Source organism: Hemibagrus wyckioides, linkage group LG05, assembly GCF_019097595.1.
Source record: "Hemibagrus wyckioides isolate EC202008001 linkage group LG05, SWU_Hwy_1.0, whole genome shotgun sequence".
NCBI lineage: Eukaryota > Metazoa > Chordata > Actinopteri > Siluriformes > Bagridae > Hemibagrus > Hemibagrus wyckioides.
The window spans coordinates 29,789,259-29,811,758 of record NC_080714.1 but is presented as its reverse complement, the minus strand read 5'-3'; the positions used below and the strand labels follow the sequence as shown (position 1 = coordinate 29,811,758).

The window sequence follows — 22,500 nt, the reverse complement described above, 5'->3', positions numbered from 1 at the left end:
AGGCAGAGGGACAGACAGTCGAACAGACAGACCGGCAGAGGAACAGGCAGACAGACAGGCAGAGTGAGAGTCTCAGACACAGTGGTGGAGTGTGTGACTCACCTCGAAGGCGTTCTTGATGATGTTGAGGATGTTGGACGAATCGTCCGTCAGCACTCCGAGCTCAGCGATGGGGAAATACTGAAGCAGCTTCTACATTACATTAAAAAAAATAAAGGAAAACTTTAACAACAAATCTGTTCATCAGAAAGAGAGAGGGGGGGGATGAGAAAATGAGAGGGAGAGAGGGAGGGGGGTGGAGGGGTGAAGAGAGGGGGAGGGAGAGAGGGAGAGGGGGAATAGAGGGGTGAAGAGAGGGGAAGAGAGAGAGAGAGAGAGAGAGATGAAGGAGCAGCATGGTGGACGTTCTCCTCACACACTGACCTCATAATAGGAGCGCGAGTGGTTGGTGATGGCGAAGATGGGGATGATGTTGTTCTGGACGAGGAGCCGCACCAGCGTGGGGACTGATGGGTAATCCTGCAGCGTGGCGTGTGTGTACTGCCCGTTACTGTCCAGGTGACACGCCTCATCGTTCCGTGGTAAAATTCCTGCCAACACGTTTATGCCGTCTGCCTCATAATGGAAGGCCGACTCGGTGGAGAAGACCAGGAGATGGGTGCTGTGCTGCCTCCACCCGATCTGAGACTGAGCACAAAGAACGGGATAAAAACTAAATCGATACAGATCCTTCCTCTCAGCCAATCAGAACGCAGGTCTGAGATACTAAGTGCACTAGGTAGTGCACTACATGAGGGGTTTGTTCTGTCACAGCCTCCACTAGCTCTGTGTAGAATATGATACAGTTGGTACCAATTACCCATAATGCACACTTACGTGGGTTGAGAGGCATCATGTGATCATTCTGTGTGCTGATTGGTTACCTTACACACGGTGGCCTGAAGGATGGCGTCGAATCCTCCCTCAGGAGCGTCCAGGTTGCCAGATATTCTCTCCTTCTGCAGGATCTGTCTGAAAGTGCTGATGTTACTGGTGAGATTGATCACGTGCTGGAAGGAGAACGGGGGGTCACTGTTTGACCATGGCTCCTGCAACCTGATAGACAGACAGGCGGGCAGGCAGAGAGACAGGCAGACAGACAAACAGATGGAAGTGGGGGAGAAAAGAAGAGATCACATTAAGTTTTAAAAAATCAGTAGAAAGTAGAAGAACAAATGTAAAGAAGCTCAGTCTGATAGAGATCAGACAAACAGGCAGATAGACAGATAGACATGCAGGTGGACAGACAGACAGGTAGGCAGACAGACAGACAGATAGACAGGCAAGTGCACAGACAGACAGGTAGGCAGACACACAGGCAGACAGACAGACTGACAGGCAGATGGACAGGCAGGCTGAGACACAGGCAGACAGACTGGCAGACAGACAGACAGACAGATATGTCTCATACTTTGATGGTCTCATGTCTGTCTGTGGTTCAGTGACTTTATCAACAAATTTTCCAAATCCGATTGTGTAATCATCAGAGAGAGTCCCAACCAACCGAGCTGTAACACACACACACACACATTATATTCAACATACACAATAACACACACACACACATTATTCAACATGCACAATAACACACACACACACACACATTATATTCAACATACACAATAACACACACACACACACATTATATTCAACATACACAATAACACACACACACACACACATTATATTCAACATACACAATAACACACACACACACACACATTATTCAACATGCACAATAACACACACACACACACACATTATATTCAACATACACAATAACACACACACACACACATTATATTCAACATACACAATAACACACACACACACACACATTATATTCAACATACACAATAACACACACATTATATTCAACATACACAATAACACACACACACACACACATTATATTCAACATGCACAATAACACACACACACACACACATTATATTCAACATACACAATAACACACACACACACACATTATATTCAACATACACAATAACACACACACACACACACATTATATTCAACATACACAATAACACACACACACACACATTATATTCAACATACACAATAACACACACACACACACACACACATTATATTCAACATGCACAATAACACACACACACACACATTATATTCAACATACACAATAACACACACACACACACATTATATTCAACATACACAATAACACACACACACACACACATTATATTCAACATACACAATAACACACACACACACACACACATTATATTCAACATACACAATAACACACACACACATTATATTCAACATACACAATAACACACACACACACACATTATATTCAACATACACAATAACACACACACACACACACACACACACATTATATTCAACATGCACAATAACACACACACACACACATTATATTCAACATACACAATAACACACACACACACACATTATATTCAACATACACAGTAACACACACACACACACATTATATTCAACATACACAATAACACACACACACACACACATTATATTCAACATACACAATAACACACACACACACATTATTCAACATACACAATAACACACACACACACACATTATTCAACATGCACAATAACACACACACACACACATTATATTCAACATACACAATAACACACACACACACACATTATATTCAACATGCACAATAACACACACACACACACATTATATTCAACATACACAATAACACACACACACACATTATATTCAACATGCACAATAACACACACACACACATTATATTCAACATGCACAATAACACACACACACACACACACACACACACATTATATTCAACATACACAATAACACACACACACACACATTATATTCAACATACACAATAACACACACACACACACATTATATTCAACATGCACAATAACACACACACACACACACACATTATATTCAACATGCACAATAACACACACACACACACACACATTATATTCAACATGCACAATAACACACACACACACACATTATATTCAACATGCACAATAACACACACACACACACATTATATTCAACATACACAATAACACACACACACACACATTATATTCAACATACACAATAACACACACACACACACATTATATTCAACATGCACAATAACACACACACATACACACACATTATTCAACATACACAATAACACACACACACACACACACACACACATTATTCAACATACACAATAACACACACACACACACATTATATTCAACATGCACAATAACACACACACACACACATTATATTCAACATACACAATAACACACACACACACACATTATTCAACATGCACAATAACACACACACATTATATTCAACATGCACAATAACACACACACACACATTATATTCAACATACACAATAACACACACACACACATTATATTCAACATGCACAATAACACACACACACACACATTATATTCAACATGCACAATAACACACACACATACACACACACATTATATTCAACATACACAATAACACACACATACACACACATTATATTCAACATACACAATAACACACACACACATTATATTCAACATACACAATAACACACACACACACACACACACACACATTATATTCAACATGCACAATAACACACACACACACACATTATATTCAACATACACAATAACACACACACACATTATATTCAACATACACAATAACACACACACACACACACATTATATTAAACATGCACAATAACACACACACACACACACACATTATATTAAACATGCACAATAACACACACACACACACACACATTATATTAAACATGCACAATAACACACACACACACACATTATATTAAACATGCACAATAACACACACACACACACACATTATATTAAACATGCACAATAACACACACACACACACATTATATTAAACATGCACAATAACACACACACACACACACACACACATTATATTAAACATGCACAATAACACACACACACACACACACACACACATTATATTAAACATGCACAATAACACACACACACACACAAAAAATGATACATTTTGTGCAAACATATGATAAATTGTTTATTATTGTTGTTGTTGTTGTTTGTTTTTTACCTAGCTCGTCCCCCATCCTCTTGAGGTTGGCCAGATCATCAGACATGGAGTTAGAGAAGTCCATGAGAATGTAGAGGTCGAGTGGACCACGCCCCGGCTCAAACACCTCCATCTCCACCTCACGCTCCTCACCGGGTAACAGAGTCACACTCATCTGCTGAGGAGCCACTTGGGAGCGTTTCAGGCTCTTATTAATTGCAACATTCTGTTACAGAGAGACAAGAGAACAACATGAGGAGAGAGAGAGAGAGAGAGAGAGAGAGAGAGAGAGAGAGAGAGAGAGCGAGAGAGAGAGGAGATTCTGTATGTGTTCACCTTCAGCATGGACATGGAGCTCTGCACTGCTATGTACTTAACACAGCCGTGAGCTTTCAGGTTCTCCAGCAGGTCACATCGATCAAACCCAAACACCTGAAGAACACCAGAGAGATTCACACGCAGGAGAAGATTTTATTTTATTACAACTGAAATACATTACTTCATTTGCATTTCTGGCATTTGGCAGATGAGCATCACACTCCTACCAGCATCACATATACCAGTTTGTTAGAGGGGGTGTTGTGCTGGGGCAGATGTGTTAGAGGGGGTGTTGGGGTGGGGCAGATGTGTTAGAGGGGGTGTTGGGCTGGGGCAGGTGGTTAAGGGGGGGTGTTGGGCTGGGGCAGATGTGTTAGAGGGGGTGTTGGGCTGGGGCAGATGTGTTAGAGGGTGTTGGGCTGGGGCAGATGTGTTAGAGGGGTGTTGGGCTGGGGCAGTTGTGTTAGAGGGGGTGTTGGGCTGGGGCAGATGTGTTAGAGGGGGTGTTGGGCTGGGGCAGATGTGTTAGAGGGGGTGTTGTGCTGGGGCAGTTGTGTTAGAGGGGGTGTTGTGCTGGGGCAGATGTGTTAGGGGGGGTGTTGGGGTGGGGCAGATGTGTTAGAGAGGGTGTTGGGCTGGGCAGATGTGTTAGAGGGTGTTGGGCTGGGGCAGATGTGTTAGAGGGTGTTGGGCTGGGGCAGATGTGTTAGAGGGGGTGTTGGGCTGGGGCAGATGTGTTAGAGGGGGTGTTGGGGTGGGGCAGATGTGTTAGAGGGGGTGTTGGGCTGGGGCAGATGTGTTAGAGGGGGTGTTGGGCTGGGGCAGATGTGTTAGAGGGGGTGTTGGGCTGGGGCAGATGTGTTAGAGGGGGTGTTGTGCTGGGGCAGATGTGTTAGAGGGTGTTGGGCTGGGGCAGATGTGTTAGAGGGGTGTTGTGCTGGGGCAGATGTGTTAGAGGGGGTGTTGTGCTGGGGCAGATGTGTTAGAGGGGGTGTTGTGCTGGGGCAGATGTGTTAGAGGGGGTGTTGGGGTGGGGCTGATGTGTTAGAGGGGGTGTTGGGCTGGGGCAGATGTGTTAGAGGGGTGTTGGGCTGGGGCAGATGTGTTAGAGGGGGTGTTGGGCTGGGGCAGATGTGTTAGAAGGGGTGTTGGGCTGGGGCAGATGTGTTAGAAGGGGTGTTGGGCTGGGGCAGATGTGTTAGAAGGGGTGTTGGGCTGGCGCAGATACTGGGGCAGATGTACTCACCTCATCAGGACAGTATGCACAGCCAAATCCAGTCTGCAAACACGCAGAGCAGCTGGTGGCTTTACTCGCTGCACAGCGATTGGCTGTGAAATAATACAATACAATATAATATAATATAATATAATATAATATAATATAATATAATATAATATAATATAATATAATATAATATAATATAATATAATATAATATAATAACGTAAAAAGAAAAGTTTCCTCACCACTGACATCATGATGACCAATCAGGATGAGAGACAGAAATAACACACCGAGGGGCCACACCCATCTTCCCATTTCTGACCTGCACGCACACACACACACACACACACACACACACACATTACAAAATCTATTTTTATAAAAAAAATTGCATTTTACTGTGAAGATCAAAGCATCCCTGTGTGTGTGTGTGTTTTATGGATCTGTCAGAATTCCTGGAGTTCCATGAGCAGATGTTGTGTCTCAGAGCTCTTCTCAGTAAGGTGATTAACGGAGGGAGTTTTATCAATTCCGTTTGTTTACTGCTGATTTATCTAGCGCTGACCCGCTGACCCGCTGACCCGCTGTCACTTGGAAGAGGACGGGTTCTGTGTCCGGCCCGGTTCCTCTCCAGGATTCCTCCTCGTGTTGTCTCAGGGAGATTCCCACGCGCTCAGGATCTAAATGTAAACCTGGATTTCCGTAAAGTTTTGTGTCTAATGTTAAAAATGTTATAAAATCAAGCGGTCGTCATTTACATATCCCTCAGTTCTCATACGGCTTTTCTGCTGGTCTCGCAGCCCTGACCATCATGACCTTTGACCCCTGTGCCTGAGTTCTGTCCAGAAGCCATTTTAAAGGTGTGTGTTTTGTTGTTAATGTGTGAAGAGTAATGTGTACGTCTACAGGTGTTCATCTACACACACACACACACACACACACACACACACACACACTTCATACTAAATTATACAAAACTATATATTTATATAATTATATTTTATTACTGTAAAATTCCTGTGTTACATAAAACCCCATAACCCCCCCTCCACACACACACAGGTAGAGTGAGCAAGAGAGCAGGGGGAGTGGGCGAGAGAGAGGGGGGGGGCAGAAAGAGAGGGAGAGGGGGAGAGAGAGGGGGGCAGAGAGAGGGGAGAGAGAGAGAGAGAGAGAGAGAGAGAGGGGCAGAGAGAGGGGGGAGAGGGGAGAGAGAGAGAGAGAGGGGCAGAGAGAGGGGGAGAGAGGGAGAGAGAGAGAGAGAGGCAGAGAGAGGGGAGAGAGAGGGGGAGAGAGAGAGAGAGAGGGAGGGAGAGGGAGGCAGAAAGAGAGGGAGAAGGGGAGAGAGAGGGGGAGAGAGAGAGAAAGAGAGAGAGAGAGAGAGAGAGAGAGAGAGGGGGGAGATAGGGGGAGAGAGAGAGGCAGAGAGAGGGGAGAGAGAGGGGGAGAGAGAGAGAGAGAGGGAGGGAGAGGGAGGCAGAAAGAGAGGGAGAAGGGGAGAGAGAGGGGGAGAGAGAGAGAAAGAGAGAGAGAGATTTATTTTTTAAGAGAGTTATCACCTTGATTATTTTTCTCTAACAGCCTTCTCTGTTCAGGTTAAGTGTGTGTGTGGAGTGTGTGCTGCACACATCCCTGTGAATGAGCTGTTACCATGGAAACAACAATATATTACAGCATCAGGGTTAAGCTCCAGTTCAGCAACATGAATATTATGGGATGGAACTACAGATTACTGGAGCTGTAACATTATAACGTGATTTAAAAGTGTGTGTGTGTGTGTGTGTGTGTGTGAAAGCAGCTGCTGGTTTTCCCACTCAATGTTTTAGGACACACACACACAAATACACCCACACACACACACACACACAAAGCAGAGAAGGTTGTGTGTATTAAAGTGTGTGTTTGCGTACAGGAATGTGTATCAGGTGTTATATTGTTTATTGGTGTGTAGTAAGAGAGTGTGAGGAGTTTTTGGTGCTGGTATTCAATTTCACAGCCATAAATCTACCCAGAGTTAAACACACACACACACACGGATCTGAAAACTTCCAGAAGGTATTCCAGATAACTACGCATATGACACACAGCCACTAGAGTCTAACTGTGTGTGTGTGTGTGTGTGTGTGTGTGTTAAAAACAATAAGAGTCAGCAAACATAACACAACAACAATTAGTGTATAAGAGAAAAGGTGTGTGTGTGTAAGAAGTTTTACCTGCTTAATACTGAGTCTCCCAGTCCAAGTCTCAAAGTCCAAGTGTGTAGACGTACAGTGTGAGGTAAAATCCCTTCCTCCCTCACACACACACTTCCACAGAGTGGAACAAACAAAAACAAAATTGTAAAAATATGAAAACAGTTTAAAAAGGTAAAAAGTTGTAAAGTGTCTTTGATCTCAGAGATGTGAGTTTCTTTGAAGTTTCCAAAGTAGGTTGTGTTTCTCCTCCTGCAGTTACACTCCGGCTCTAATCTTCAGTGTGTGTGAGAGTGTGTGAGAGTGTGTGGAGTGGAGTGGCAGGATCGGATCAGCCGTGCGAGAGTGTGTGAGAGAGAGAGTGAGAGAGTCTGTATATGTGTGTGGTTTTAAACCCCTCCTCCCATAGCAGAGCTCTCAGGTGGGCTGAAGGCGACTCCCTTCCTCCACTTCCCCTTTTGTTCGTTCTTTCACTCCTCCTCCATCAAATGCACACACACACACACACACACACTCATGCTGCTCCCGCATTCCTGCACAAACGCACAAACGCAAACACACACTCACCTGCACAGACCTGAGAAATGACGAGACAAGGAGAGGTGGAGGGCGAGTGTGTGTGTGCGGTGTGTGTGTGTGGTTTGCTAGTATATCTAACTGCAAGAGAGGGATAAGGAAAAAGGAAAAAGAGAAAGTCTGAAAGATAGATAACAGGAGGGAAAGGAAGTGAGAGTGAGACAATAAGGACAGACATGTAAAAAAAGAGAGAGAGAGAGAGAGAGAGAGAGAGAGAGAGAGAGAGAGAGAGACGGAGAGCAGTATGGGAGTGGCAGTGGAAGTTTTTTCCCGGAGGCTACAAAGACTCATCTTTCTGTACAGTTATGCACACACACACACACACACACACACACACAGACACACACACACACACACACACACACACAGACACACACACACACACAGACACACACACACACACACACACAGACACACAGACACACACAGAGCTTGAAAACACTTGAGCAGTGAAGAGTGCGCGCTACAGCAACACATTTTAATCGTTCTAGACAAAATGCTTAGAAACTTAGTTTAATGGTTTTAGTTCCTTAAGGTTCCTCTGCTGGTTCCTCTGGTAGAAGCTTAAAACAAAGGGTTTCCTATCAGTCAGGCTTCCAAACAAAACCCTCTTTTAAAAGCTAAGAATTCTAATTTTGTTGCACACACACACACACACACACACACACACGGCACACAGTGAAATGTCTTCTGGACTGTCACAGACAAAAATAGAATTTACATAAAGCTAGAATTTATTTATTTGTACTCAAGGAAGGAAGAAGATAAAACTATAATGTAAAAGATTCTGAAGATCAGAAGCAGAAGTAATGTGTTTTTGAATACTGTGCAGATGTGTGCAGATGTTTGTGCAGTATGTTACTGTGTAACACCAGGTTGAGGCAGTGGGTGTTGTGCAGATGAGTCCAGGTTCTAGGTGTTGTCTTGGTTGAGGCCCAAATATTCTGTGGGAAGAAGCTCCTCCTGGTTTTTTGTCTTGCTGATGTTCAGAAGGAGGATGTTCTCCTGGCACCAGTTCTCCAGGATTTGAATCTCCTCTAGGTAGGCCTTTCATTGGTGTCAGAGTTGAGGTTCACCACCGTGACAGTACAGCAGAGGACCCAGAACATTTGAAGAACTCAGGAGACCATCAGCCTGAAGACTGTGTGTGTTTTTTAATCTACATACAACAAACAATACAGTAAATAAAGCAAACAGGGAAAATAAGAGCTAGTTTAAGTGTTTCAGGAAGAGGTAGGTCTTCAGTCCTCATTAGAAGACAGTCAGTGACTCAGCTGGTCATCTATGGGAAGTTCATTCCACCAAGAGTCTAGGGAAGAGTCTAGATGTAGACCAACCTCTGACCCTGAGAGATGGTGGACCAGTGGAGCAGTGTTAGTGGACCTGAGGGAGCGAGGGTCAGTGTGAGGAGTAATAAGATCTTTGAGATCAGATGGTTCTGGTCCATTCTTGGCTTTGTAGGTAAGGGTCAGTGTTTTAAATCTAATGCAGCTACTGGAAGCCAGTGGAGGAGCAGCAGTGGGGTGGTGTGGGAGAACTTAGGCAGGTTGAAAACAAGCCATACAGCTGCATTTGGGGTCATTTGCAGTGGACGAATTGCATTCAGAGGAAGACCTGCCAGTAGAGAGAAGTCCAGTCTTGAAATGACCAGAGACTGAACAAGCACCTGAGCAGCCTGTGTGGATAGAAATGACCGAATCCTTCTGCTGCTGTACAGAAGAAACAGACATGAGTGTGTGACTTGTGGGACACCAGTAGAGAGTCTGTGTGGAGCAGATGTCAATCCCTTCCATGTTACCTGATATCAGCGACCATCCAGGTAGAAAGCAACCATTCCCATGCTGTTCCACAAATTCCAAGACTCCTGAGGGTGGACAAGAGTGTCTTGTGGTTAACCGTGTCAAATGCTGCAGAAAGGTGGAGGAGGATGAGGACCGATGAAGCTTGTAGTTTCTCAATAACCACCAAAAGGGCAGTCTCTGTGGAATGTGCTGCTTTGAAGCCAGACTGGTTGGGATCATGAAGGTTATTCTGCAGGAGATGGTCAGACAGCTGATTATAAACAATTCATTTGAGAATTTTAGAGATAAAGGAGAGGAGTGATACCGGTCTGTAATTACTGATGTCAGAGGGATCCAGAGCAGGTTTCTTCAGTATAGGGATAACCCTTGCTTTCTTAAAGGCAGTTGGTACCTGACCAGATGTTATGGATCCATTGATGACTGTGGTGATGAAGGTCAGGAGGTCAGACGAGATGGTCTGGAGCATAGTAGAAGGGATTGGATCCAGTGGGCAGGTGGTAGGACTGCAGGACTGTGACTGTGTAATGTAGATGAAGTTGGGGCAAAAGTGAAGATCTGACAGATCTTCTCAATTTCTCGCTGTAAAAGGTGGCAAAGTCATCAGAGGTCAGGGGAGATGGACCAGGTGGAGCTGGAGGGTTGAGTAGTGCAAAGAAGATGTTGTGGAGCTTTCGAGGATCTTGTGCAGAAGCTTTGAACTTTTCCTTGTAGAAGGAAGTCTTGGCAGAAGTCACCTCTGGAAAGATTCTGGACAGGAGCATATGGTAAGAGATGAGATCTGTGTCAAGTCGAGATTTCTTCCACTTCCTCTCTGCTGTTCATAGTTCTTTCCAATTGTTGCAAAGCATATCTGATAGCCAAGGAGCAGACGTCTTCCTGTGTTTAGTGGACAGAGGGCACACACCACACACCAAGTTGGGCACTAGTCTAGTGATGATGGTGATCATGAGTTGGTCATCAAGCGCCAGCACTGAACCAGCATCTCCACCTAACTGCAGTCACTGCATTTCCTTGCAGACTAGGGACCACTTGATCTGCACATGTTCTGAAGCTTGAATTGCTTGGAGCTTCTTGGCACTGTGTCCTGGCCCAAGTTCCTATATTGTCTCCTGTGAAGCCCCGGTAGATGTTCAGGTGGGGCCATGCAGACCTTACTGCTTCCCAAGGCCAACTTGCAGTTTTGTGTGGTAGCCTGTGATGTTCTCTGGGACTTGGTAATTCCACCAGCTTGTTAGAATGTTGTTGACTGCCTGGAAAATAAACCTAATGTGTTGAGTTTCTGCTCTCCATAGCTTGGTCCATGTGACCTTCTTCTTTACAGCTTGCTCCAGTCTTGTCCTTATGTTTTGCTACCAGTTCCCAACCATTCTTCTAACTCATTTCCCCTTAAAATATTCCTGTAGTCTCCTCAAGGAGACATTACAGGCTTGGGTTGTCCTTGTCTGTCTCATCTCTCTATTTCCAGAATCACCAGAGTTTCCAAATCTCTGAGAACGTCTAAGGGTATCTGAGACATACACATTTGGTCACTTAAGTCAGATGTAGTTGTGTTGTTTCTGTAGCTTACAGACCTGATGGTTCTGCACCCTCAGTTTCTTGAGGCTCTTCTGGATCAGCACCAAGTCTAAGATCTTTACACTCAACTGCAACAGGTTTAGTCCAAGAATCTCCTCAGATCAGACAGGGTAATCAAACTGGGGTTGCTGTGGACCATGGGTTTTACTGTAGCTGCCTCCAGTGGCTCCTCTGTCAGTGTTTCTCTCCATCAGCAGCCGCTGGACCTCCTGGGTCATCCAGGGCTTCTGGTTTGGGTAGACCCAGAAGTGTTTGTTCACTGCAACAGTTCTTAATGTAACACAGTACACTGTCTGTGAACACCTCTAGGTCTCATACCTCAGGAATCATACCTGAGGTCCAGGTGTAGCACTCACTCCAAGTCATGATATAGCATGCACACACACGCACACACACGCACACACACACACACGGTAACCACGGCAACCTGAAATCACAGGAACTGAGTGTTCTAAGTGGAGAGCAAGCACCAACGAATAAAACACAATGAGCTGCGAGTGAATAAGAGTCTGGGTGTGTCTGTGTGAGTCAGAGAAAGCGCAACACACACACACACACGTGAGCTACATCTGCCTCAAAAGGGAAACTTTCTATTACTGTTTTCCTTCACATCCCCAAAAACATCTAAAAATAGCTGGAGTGTAAGAGTTCTGCTCCTGACAACAGAAAGAGGCTCGAAATCCTGCAGCTAGGAACACACACTGAGCTGCTGTTAGAGGAAAACACTCAGGATTCTGTTACTGTCACTACACTGAGTACAGAGAAATCAGAGCAGTCCTTACAGGGCAGGTCTCTATTTTACAACAGTTTAACACATGAAATAAACCATAACACGTGTGTAGTGTGTGTAGTGTGACGAAGCTGAGTATTGTCCTCAAACTGCATGTGTCTGAGGATTTAATGATAATTAGAATTAATTGACTTTATTAATTATTATTAACTGAATGATAATTGATCATTAATTGACATTTGACAGTTAACTATTATTATCATAACTATTTATCCATTTATAGTTACATTTAAATGTCTCATGAACACGAAAGAAGTTAGTCCCTGTGGTCATTTACTCTACAGCAGTCTTTATTCGCTCATACAGATGTTCCAACTTCACCTCTGACTGACACACAGCACTGACCCTGGAGACTCCTTATTCACAACTCTCTCTCTCACACACACACACACACACAGAAAACTCCATTATATTAAAGATGACACTTTTCAGTGCTGTTATTATCAGTGGAGTGTGTGCTGTACAAGTCCCTGTGAGCAAGCTGTTGCTATGGTAACGATAAGGTATCAGAGCGAGTGCATTAATATAAAGTCAGAGCTGCTGTTCTCTGGAAACTCTGGAAGCTTCCATCATCGTTAACCCTTTAAATGAAGAATAAAAGTGTAATCTTTATAAACTCTCACCTCGTCGACCACATCTTTAACTCTTCATCTCCGCTCTTCTTCCTCACTCGTGTTGCTCGTCCCCCAGCGTGTCGTTACTGTTTTAAACAGAGCCAGGAATCTGAGCTGCACATGAATCCCATGGAGATCCTCTTTTATTCTCCAGCGCTCTTTATGACCACATTAACATTTCAATGGGACGTCCCACACACTGACCTTCACACTGCAGCTTCAGCTCAACTCAGAGCTTCAGAAGTACCATAAAGCCTATATTTTAATTAGATTATTAAAACTGTTGTATTATTATTATTATTATTATTACTACTACTACTACTACTACTATGTATTAAACCCTACAGTTATGTATTTTATGTTATAAATTGTAATAAAGTATTTTTTCTAAAATCAGCATGTTCACTCCTGAGGCTTGAACATTAAAAAAGTGCAAATAATTTAATAAATATACAAATATACATCAATAAACAGACACATTTAAAATTTTATTTTTAATCTCATTTGGAAACTTACACAAAATTATTTAAAACAAAAACATTTTCAACATAGAAACATAGAAATAAAACTAATTTCTTTTCCCCAAATAAACACCACACAGATTTATTAACATGATTAATGAAGATTTAAAGCTCCGCCTTCTACTGACACACGGACCCTGATCTAACAACCCAATGCAAATAACACAATGCACTGGCACTAGCATCAATTAACCCATTAACGAGCAGGAAGGATAGAATAATGATAAAAGTTACAGCTTTCATGTGTGTGTGTGTGTGTGTGTATAGTAAACTGACTCAGACCACACACTGATACAAAAACATAGCTCCTCAGTCTTACACACACACACACACACACACACACACACAAGACTCTCTTGTCCACCCTCAGGAGTCTTGGAATTTGTGGAACAACATGGGAATGGTTTGCTTCCTACCTGAATGGTCACCCATATGGACATCTGCTCCATGCAGACTCTCTACTGGTGTCCCACAAGGCTCAGTGCTTGGCCCTCTCCTTTTCTCCCCCTACACTCACTCTCTTGGCAAGGTTATATCCTCACATGTCTTCTCTGACTGCTACGTCAATGACACCCAAAATATCTTCTCCTTCCCTCCCCCAGATACCACAGCTTCGGCTGACCGCTCATCGGCTGAAGCTCAATCCCAGCAAAACTGAACTGCTGGTTATCCCAGGTGATTCATCCCCAGTCCAACTCCATGATCTCCCCTTCGGTCACTGCCTGCAACCTTGGGGTGACCATGGACAATCAACTGTCCTTTTCCTCCCATGTTGCTAATGTGACACGCTCATGTTGGTTTCTTCTGTACAACATTAGAAGGATTTGACCATTCCTATCCACACAGGCTACTCAAGTGCTTGTTCAGTCTCTGGTCATTTCGAGACTGGACTACTGCAACTCTTTACTGGCAGGTCTTCCTCTGAATACAATTGGTCCACTGCAAATGATCCAAAATGCAGCTTGTTTTCAACCTGCCTAAGTTCTCCCACACCACCCCACTGCTGCATTCCCTCCACTGGCTTTCAGTAGCTGCATCAGATGTAAAACACTGACCCTTGTCTACAAAGCCCAGAATGGACCAGCACCATCTGATTTCAAAGCTCTTATTGCTCCTCACACTGACCCTCACTCCCTTAGATCCACTAGCACTGCTGGACTGGTCCCACCATCTCTCAGGGTCATAGGTAGGTCTACATCTAGACTCTTCTCTGTTCTGGCACCGAGGTGGTGGAATGAACTTCCCCTAGATGTCCATCTTAGTCACTGACTGTCCTTAAACATTGAAGACCTTCATCTTCCTCAAACACTTAAACTAGCTCTTATTTTTTCCAGCAAACAGTTTTTATGCTGATGATGTCATTAGTCTATGTAGTGAAGTAATGATGTTTCATTAGAGACTTCAGTGTCTTTTTTTCTCTCTTGTTTTTGTTTGCTGTTTAACCTATATAATGTATTTATCATCATCATCATCACTATCATTATTATTATTAATAATAATATGTGAATGTCATTTTCTTCTTTCGTTTAGTTTCTGATTGTATTTTAATTTTCATTCTATAATTTTATATTCTTTTATTTAATGACCTTCATCTTAACCTGATTTCAGACAACGTGCAAGTTTATATTTTGTATTACTATTATTATTATTATTATTATTACTATTACTACTACTACTACTATTATTCCAGGGTATCTGGGTGTGTCAGAGCTTGAAGATATTTCTTCTGCACAACAAAACTACACAACAATACAAAATGTTTATTTTATAAACATGAAGGTGAAGATGGCTACAAGAGCAGATGTGAAAATGTTTATTGTGCAAAATTAAAAACATAAAATGGATAGAGAAAACATGTTGCTCTAAACTCCTGAGCTGTGAGGGATTTACAGGTAAAGAGGAGAGTGAAGAGTAATCCTGGGCTTGATGCTACCAGGACGAGTGAGAGGAGAGAACTCCTTCATCCTGATGATAAAGTCCAGTCCAGTACTGTGGAGTAAACCCTCAGGTCCAGTCCACTCCAGAGACTTCCTCAACCAATGGAAAGCAGTCCAGTTACATTGGGGCGAGGCATCACTTCCTGTGAGCAGAGTGTTACCTGGCTCAGGTGTGTGAGGTCATTGCTTGGCTTTTTTCAGGATGGTGCCCACGGCGGAGATAACGGTGGTCTTGGTGCCGCTGGCGGTGGTGGTGACTGAGACGACGCCGGGCAGCGTGGCCGTGGTGGTCAAGAGAACCGGCTGGGACAGGGTGACCGGAACCGCCGAGTCCCACTTACTCTTCCTCTTCTGAGCATCTGATTGATACACACACACACGCAGTTGTGGCCCCGGTGCCAATTATACAAAATCACAATAGTTAGAATGTAACTTTAGCACTGTGTGTGTGTGTGTGTGTGTGTGTGTGTGTGTGTGTGTAATCATTAATATACAGTGTACCTGTGGAGGTGGTGGTGGTGGTGTTGGTGGTCACAGCAGCAGCGTTCGTACTCGTGCCTTTCTTCGTTCCCGTCACAAACTCAATCTGAAACAAATTCATCATTACACACAGAAAATTAACACAATACACAGTATAGTGTACTGTAGTAAAGTGTAGTGTTGTGTAGTAAAGTGTAGTGTTGTGTAGTAAAGTGTAGTGTTGTGTAGTATAGTAAAGTGTAGTGTTGTGTAGTAAAGTGTAGTGTTGTGTAGTATAGTAAAGTGTAGTGTTGTGTAGTAAAGTGTAGTGTTGTGTAGTATAGTAAAGTGTAGTGTTGTGTAGTAAAGTGTAGTGTTGTGTAGTATAGTAAAGTGTAGTGTTGTGTAGTATAGTAAAGTGTAGTGTTGTGTAGTATAGTGTAGTGTTGTGTAGTATAGTAAAGTGTAGTGTTGTGTAGTATAGTAAAGTGTAGTGTTGTGTAGTATAGTGTAGTGTTGTGTAGTATAGTAAAGTGTAGTGTAGTGTAGTATAGTATAGTGTAGGATAGTATAGTGTAGTATAGTGTTGTGTAGCATTGTGTAGTATAGTGTAGTGTAGTATAGTGTAGTATAGTGTAGTGTAGTATAGTATAGTGTAGTATAGTGTTGTGTAGCATTGTGTAGTATAGTGTAGTATAGTGTAGTATAGTGTAGTGTAGTATAGTATAGTGTAGTATAGTGTTGTGTAGCATTGTGTAGTAAAGTGTAGTATAGTATAGTATAGTGTTGTGTAGTATAGTATAGTGTAGTATAGTGTTGTGTAGCATTGTGTAGTATAGTGTAGTATAGTATAGTGTAGTGTAGTATAGTGTAGTATAGTATAGTGTAGTATAGTGTTGTGTAGTATAGTGTAGTATAGTGTTGTGTAGTATAGTGTAGGGTAGTATAGTGTAGTGTAGTATAGTGTAGTATAGTATAGTATAGTGTAGCATTGTGTAGTATAGCGTAGTATAGTGTTGTGTAGTATAGTGTTGTGTAGTATAGTGTTGTGTAGCGTTGTGTAGTATAGTGTTGTGTAGTATAGTGTTGTGTAGCGTTGTGTAGTATAGTATAGTGTTGTGTAGTATAGTGTTGTGTAGTGTTGTGTAGTATAGTGTAGTATAGTATAGTGTAGTATAGTGTAGTATAGTGTTGTGTAGCGTTGTGTAGTATAGTATAGTATAGTGTAGTATAGTGTAGTATAGTATAGTGTAGTATAGTATAGTGTTGTGTAGCATTGTGTAGTATAGTATAGTGTAGTGTAGTAGTGTTGTGTAGCGTTGTGTAGTATAGTGTAGTGTAGTGTAGTATAGTGTAGTATAGTGTAGTATAGTGTTGTGTAGTATAGTGTAGTGTAGTATAGTGTAGTATAGTATAGTGTAGTATAGTGTGTAGTATAGTATAGTGTAGTATAGTATAGTGTTGTGTAGCATTGTGTAGTATAGTATAGTGTAGTATAGTGGTGTGTAGCATTGTGTAGTATAGTATAGTGTTGTGTAGTAGTGTTGTGTAGCGTTGTGTAGTATAGTGTAGTGTAGTATAGTGTAGTATAGTGTTGTGTAGTATAGTGTAGTGTAGTATAGTGTAGTATAGTATAGTGTAGTATAGTGTGTAGTATAGTATAGTGTAGTATAGTATAGTGTAGCATTGTGTAGTATAGTGTAGTATAGTGTAGTATAGTATAGTGTAGTATAGTGTAGCGTTGTGTAGTATAGTGTAGTATAGTATAGTATAGTGTTGTGTAGTATAGTGTTGTGTAGTGTAGTGTAGTATAGTGTAGTATAGTGTAGTGTAGTATAGTGTAGTGTATTATAGTGTTGTGTAGTATAGTATAGTATAGTGTAGTGTAGCATTGTGTAGTAAAGTGTAGTATAGTATAGTGTAGTATAGTGTTGTGTAGTATAGTATAGTGTAGTATAGTGTTGTGTAGCATTGTGTAGTATAGTGTAGTATAGTATAGTGTAGTGTAGTATAGTGTAGTATAGTATAGTGTAGTATAGTATAGTGTAGTATAGTGTAGTATAGTGTTGTGTAGTATAGTGTAGGGTAGTATAGTGTAGTGTAGTATAGTGTAGTATAGTATAGTGTAGTATAGTGTTGTGTAGTATAGTGTAGGGTAGTATAGTGTAGTGTAGTATAGTGTAGTATAGTATAGTGTAGCATTGTGTAGTATAGCGTAGTATAGTGTTGTGTAGTATAGTGTTGTGTAGTATAGTGTTGTGTAGCGTTGTGTAGTATAGTGTTGTGTAGTATAGTGTTGTGTAGCGTTGTGTAGTATAGTATAGTGTTGTGTAGTATAGTGTTGTGTAGTGTTGTGTAGTATAGTGTAGTATAGTATAGTGTGGTATAGTGTAGTATAGTGTTGTGTAGCGTTGTGTAGTATAGTATAGTATAGTGTAGTATAGTATAGTGTAGTATAGTATAGTGTTGTGTAGCATTGTGTAGTATAGTATAGTGTAGTGTAGTAGTGTTGTGTAGCGTTGTGTAGTATAGTGTAGTGTAGTATAGTGTAGTATAGTGTAGTATAGTGTTGTGTAGTATAGTGTAGTGTAGTATAGTGTAGTATAGTATAGTGTAGTATAGTGTGTAGTATAGTATAGTGTAGTATAGTATAGTGTTGTGTAGCATTGTGTAGTATAGTGTAGTATAGTGTAGTATAGTATAGTATAGTGTTGTGTAGTATAGTATAGTGTAGTATAGTATAGTGTTGTGTAGCATTGTGTAGTATAGTGTAGTATAGTATAGTGTAGTATAGTGTTGTGTAGTATAGTATAGTGTAGTATAGTGTTGTGTAGTATAGTATAGTATAGTGTAGTGTAGCATTGTGTAGTAAAGTGTAGTATAGTATAGTGTAGTATAGTGTTGTGTAGTATAGTATAGTGTAGTATAGTGTTGTGTAGCATTGTGTAGTATAGTGTAGTATAGTATAGTGTAGTGTAGTATAGTGTAGTATAGTATAGTGTAGTATAGTGTTGTGTAGTATAGTGTAGTATAGTGTTGTGTAGTATAGTGTAGGGTAGTATAGTGTAGTGTAGTATAGTGTAGTATAGTATAGTATAGTGTAGCATTGTGTAGTATAGCGTAGTATAGTGTTGTGTAGTATAGTGTTGTGTAGTATAGTGTTGTGTAGCGTTGTGTAGTATAGTGTTGTGTAGTATAGTGTTGTGTAGCGTTGTGTAGTATAGTATAGTGTTGTGTAGTATAGTGTTGTGTAGTGTTGTGTAGTATAGTGTAGTATAGTATAGTGTAGTATAGTGTAGTATAGTGTTGTGTAGCGTTGTGTAGTATAGTATAGTATAGTGTAGTATAGTGTAGTATAGTATAGTGTTGTGTAGCATTGTGTAGTATAGTATAGTGTAGTGTAGTAGTGTTGTGTAGCGTTGTGTAGTATAGTGTAGTGTAGTGTAGTATAGTGTAGTATAGTGTAGTATAGTGTTGTGTAGTATAGTGTAGTATAGTGTAGTATAGTATAGTGTAGTATAGTGTGTAGTATAGTATAGTGTAGTATAGTATAGTGTTGTGTAGCATTGTGTAGTATAGTGTAGTATAGTATAGTGTAGTATAGTGTAGTATAGTATAGTGTTGTGTAGCATTGTGTAGTATAGTATAGTGTAGTATAGTGTTGTGTAGTATAGTATAGTATAGTTGTGTGTAGGATTGTGTAGTATAGTATAGTGTAGTATAGTATAGTGTTGTGTAGCATTGTGTAGTATAGTATAGTGTAGTATAGTGTTGTGTAGTATAGTATAGTGTAGTATAGTGGTGTGTAGCATTGTGTAGTATAGTGTAGTATAGTATAGTGTTGTGTAGCGTTGTGTAGTATAGTGTAGTATAGTGTTGTGTAGCGTTGTGTAGTATAGTGTAGTATAGTGTAGTGTAGTATAGTGTAGTGTAGTATAGTGTAGTATAGTATAGTGTAGTATAGTGTAGCGTTGTGTAGTATAGTGTAGTATAGTATAGTGTTGTGTAGTATAGTGTTGTGTAGTGTAGTGTAGTATAGTGTAGTATAGTGTAGTGTAGTATAGTGTAGTATAGTGTAGTGTATTATAGTGTTGTGTAGTATAGTATAGTATAGTGTAGTGTAGCATTGTGTAGTAAAGTGTAGTATAGTATAGTGTAGTATAGTGTTGTGTAGTATAGTATAGTGTAGTATAGTGTTGTGTAGCATTGTGTAGTATAGTGTAGTATAGTATAGTGTAGTGTAGTATAGTGTAGTATAGTATAGTGTAGTATAGTGTTGTGTAGTATAGTGTAGTATAGTGTTGTGTAGTATAGTGTAGGGTAGTATAGTGTAGTGTAGTATAGTGTAGTATAGTATAGTATAGTGTAGCATTGTGTAGTATAGCGTAGTATAGTGTTGTGTAGTATAGTGTTGTGTAGTATAGTGTTGTGTAGCGTTGTGTAGTATAGTGTTGTGTAGTATAGTGTTGTGTAGCGTTGTGTAGTATAGTATAGTGTTGTGTAGTATAGTGTTGTGTAGTGTTGTGTAGTATAGTGTAGTATAGTATAGTGTAGTATAGTGTAGTATAGTGTTGTGTAGCGTTGTGTAGTATAGTATAGTATAGTGTAGTATAGTATAGTGTTGTGTAGCATTGTGTAGTATAGTATAGTGTAGTGTAGTAGTGTTGTGTAGCGTTGTGTAGTATAGTGTAGTGTAGTGTAGTATAGTGTAGTATAGTGTAGTATAGTGTTGTGTAGTATAGTGTAGTATAGTGTAGTATAGTATAGTGTAGTATAGTGTGTAGTATAGTATAGTGTAGTATAGTATAGTGTTGTGTAGCATTGTGTAGTATAGTGTAGTATAGTATAGTGTAGTATAGTGTAGTATAGTATAGTGTTGTGTAGCATTGTGTAGTATAGTATAGTGTAGTATAGTGTTGTGTAGTATAGTATAGTGTAGTATAGTGGTGTGTAGCATTGTGTAGTATAGTATAGTGTTGTGTAGTATAGTGTTGTGTAGCGTTGTGTAGTATAGTGTAGTATAGTATAGTGTTGTGTAGTATAGTGTAGTATAGTATAGTGTTGTGTAGCATTGTGTAGTATAGTATAGTGTAGTATAGTGTTGTGTAGCGTTGTGTAGTATAGTGTAGTATAGTGTTGTGTAGCGTTGTGTAGTATAGTGTAGTATAGTGTAGTGTAGTATAGTGTAGTGTAGTATAGTGTAGTATAGTATAGTGTAGTATAGTGTTGTGTAGTATAGTATAGTATAGTATAGTGTTGTGTAGCATTGTGTAGTATAGTGTAGTATAGTATAGTGTAGTATAGTGTAGTGTAGTATAGTGTTGTGTAGTATAGTATAGTGTAGTATAGTATAGTGTTGTGTAGCATTGTGTAGTATAGTATAGTGTAGTATAGTGTTGTGTAGCGTTGTGTAGTATAGTATAGTGTAGTATAGTGTAGTATAGTGTAGTATAGTATAGTGTTGTGTAGTATAGTATAGTGTAGTACAGTATAGTGTAGTATAGTATAGTGTTGTGTAGTATAGTGTTGTGTAGCGTTGTGTAGTATAGTGTAGTATAGTATAGTATAGTGTAGTATAGTATAGTGTTGTGTAGCGTTGTGTAGTATAGTGTAGTATAGTGTTGTGTAGCGTTGTGTAGTATAGTGTTGTGTAGCGTTGTGTAGTATAGTATAGTGTAGTATAGTGTTGTGTAGTATAGTGTAGTATAGTGTTGTGTAGTATAGTATAGTGCAGTATAGTAGTGTAGTATAGTGTTGTGTAGCGTTGTGTAGTATAGTGTTGTGTAGCATTGTGTAGTATAGTATAGTGTAGTACAGTATAGTGTAGTACAGTATAGTGTAGTATAGTATAGTGTTGTGTAGTATAGTGTAGTATAGTATAGTGTTGTGTAGTATAGTATAGTGTTGCGTTGTGTAGTATAGTATAGTGTAGTATAGTGTAGCGTTGTGTAGTATAGTGTAGTATAGTATAGTGTAGTATAGTGTTGTGTAGTATAGTGTTGTGTAGCGTTGTGTAGTATAGTATAGTGTAGTATAGTGTTGTGTAGTATAGTATAGTGCAGTATAGTAGTGTAGTATAGTGTTGTGTAGCGTTGTGTAGCGTTGTGTAGTATAGTGTTGTGTAGCGTTGTGTAGTATAGTATAGTGTAGTACAGTATAGTGTAGTACAGTGTAGTATAGTATAGTGTTGTGTAGTTTTGTGTAGTATAGTGTAGTATAGTATAGTATAGTGTTGTGTAGTATAGTATAGTGTTGCGTTGTGTAGTATAGTATAGTATAGTGTAGCGTTGTGTAG

The 22,500-nt window shown here is 40.6% G+C and overlaps 2 protein-coding genes across 6 annotated transcripts in view; both read right to left on the bottom strand.

Annotated features, from left to right (window-relative positions):
• The window catches only part of itgb4 (integrin, beta 4), a 26,614-nt gene extending 18,272 nt beyond the window's left edge, over positions 1-8,342 (bottom strand). For 2 of the 5 annotated variants that reach the window (XM_058389257.1, XM_058389259.1), the window contains exons 1-9: positions 7,953-8,342; positions 5,982-6,061; positions 5,762-5,844; positions 4,534-4,629; positions 4,219-4,423; positions 1,451-1,547; positions 924-1,095; positions 424-687; positions 103-192 (exon numbers count right to left, since the gene is read on the bottom strand). In XM_058389257.1, coding sequence (XP_058245240.1) covers positions 103-192; positions 424-687; positions 924-1,095; positions 1,451-1,547; positions 4,219-4,423; positions 4,534-4,629; positions 5,762-5,844; positions 5,982-6,054 — 1,080 coding nt within the window. In that variant the 5' untranslated portion in view covers positions 6,055-6,061; positions 7,953-8,342. The remainder of the gene's footprint in view (positions 1-102; positions 193-423; positions 688-923; positions 1,096-1,450; positions 1,548-4,218; positions 4,424-4,533; positions 4,630-5,761; positions 5,845-5,981; positions 6,062-7,952) is intronic. The other 3 variants (XM_058389258.1, XM_058389260.1, XM_058389261.1) reach the window with 3 other exon arrangements.
• A 7,207-nt stretch (positions 8,343-15,549) lies between these two features.
• sap30bp (SAP30 binding protein) overlaps positions 15,550-22,500 on the bottom strand; it is a 30,483-nt gene continuing 23,532 nt past the window's right edge. The window contains exons 10-11 of the mRNA XM_058390001.1: positions 16,248-16,332; positions 15,550-16,105 (exon numbers count right to left, since the gene is read on the bottom strand). Of these exons, the coding sequence (XP_058245984.1) occupies positions 15,927-16,105; positions 16,248-16,332 (264 nt within the window). The 3' untranslated portion in view covers positions 15,550-15,926. The remainder of the gene's footprint in view (positions 16,106-16,247; positions 16,333-22,500) is intronic.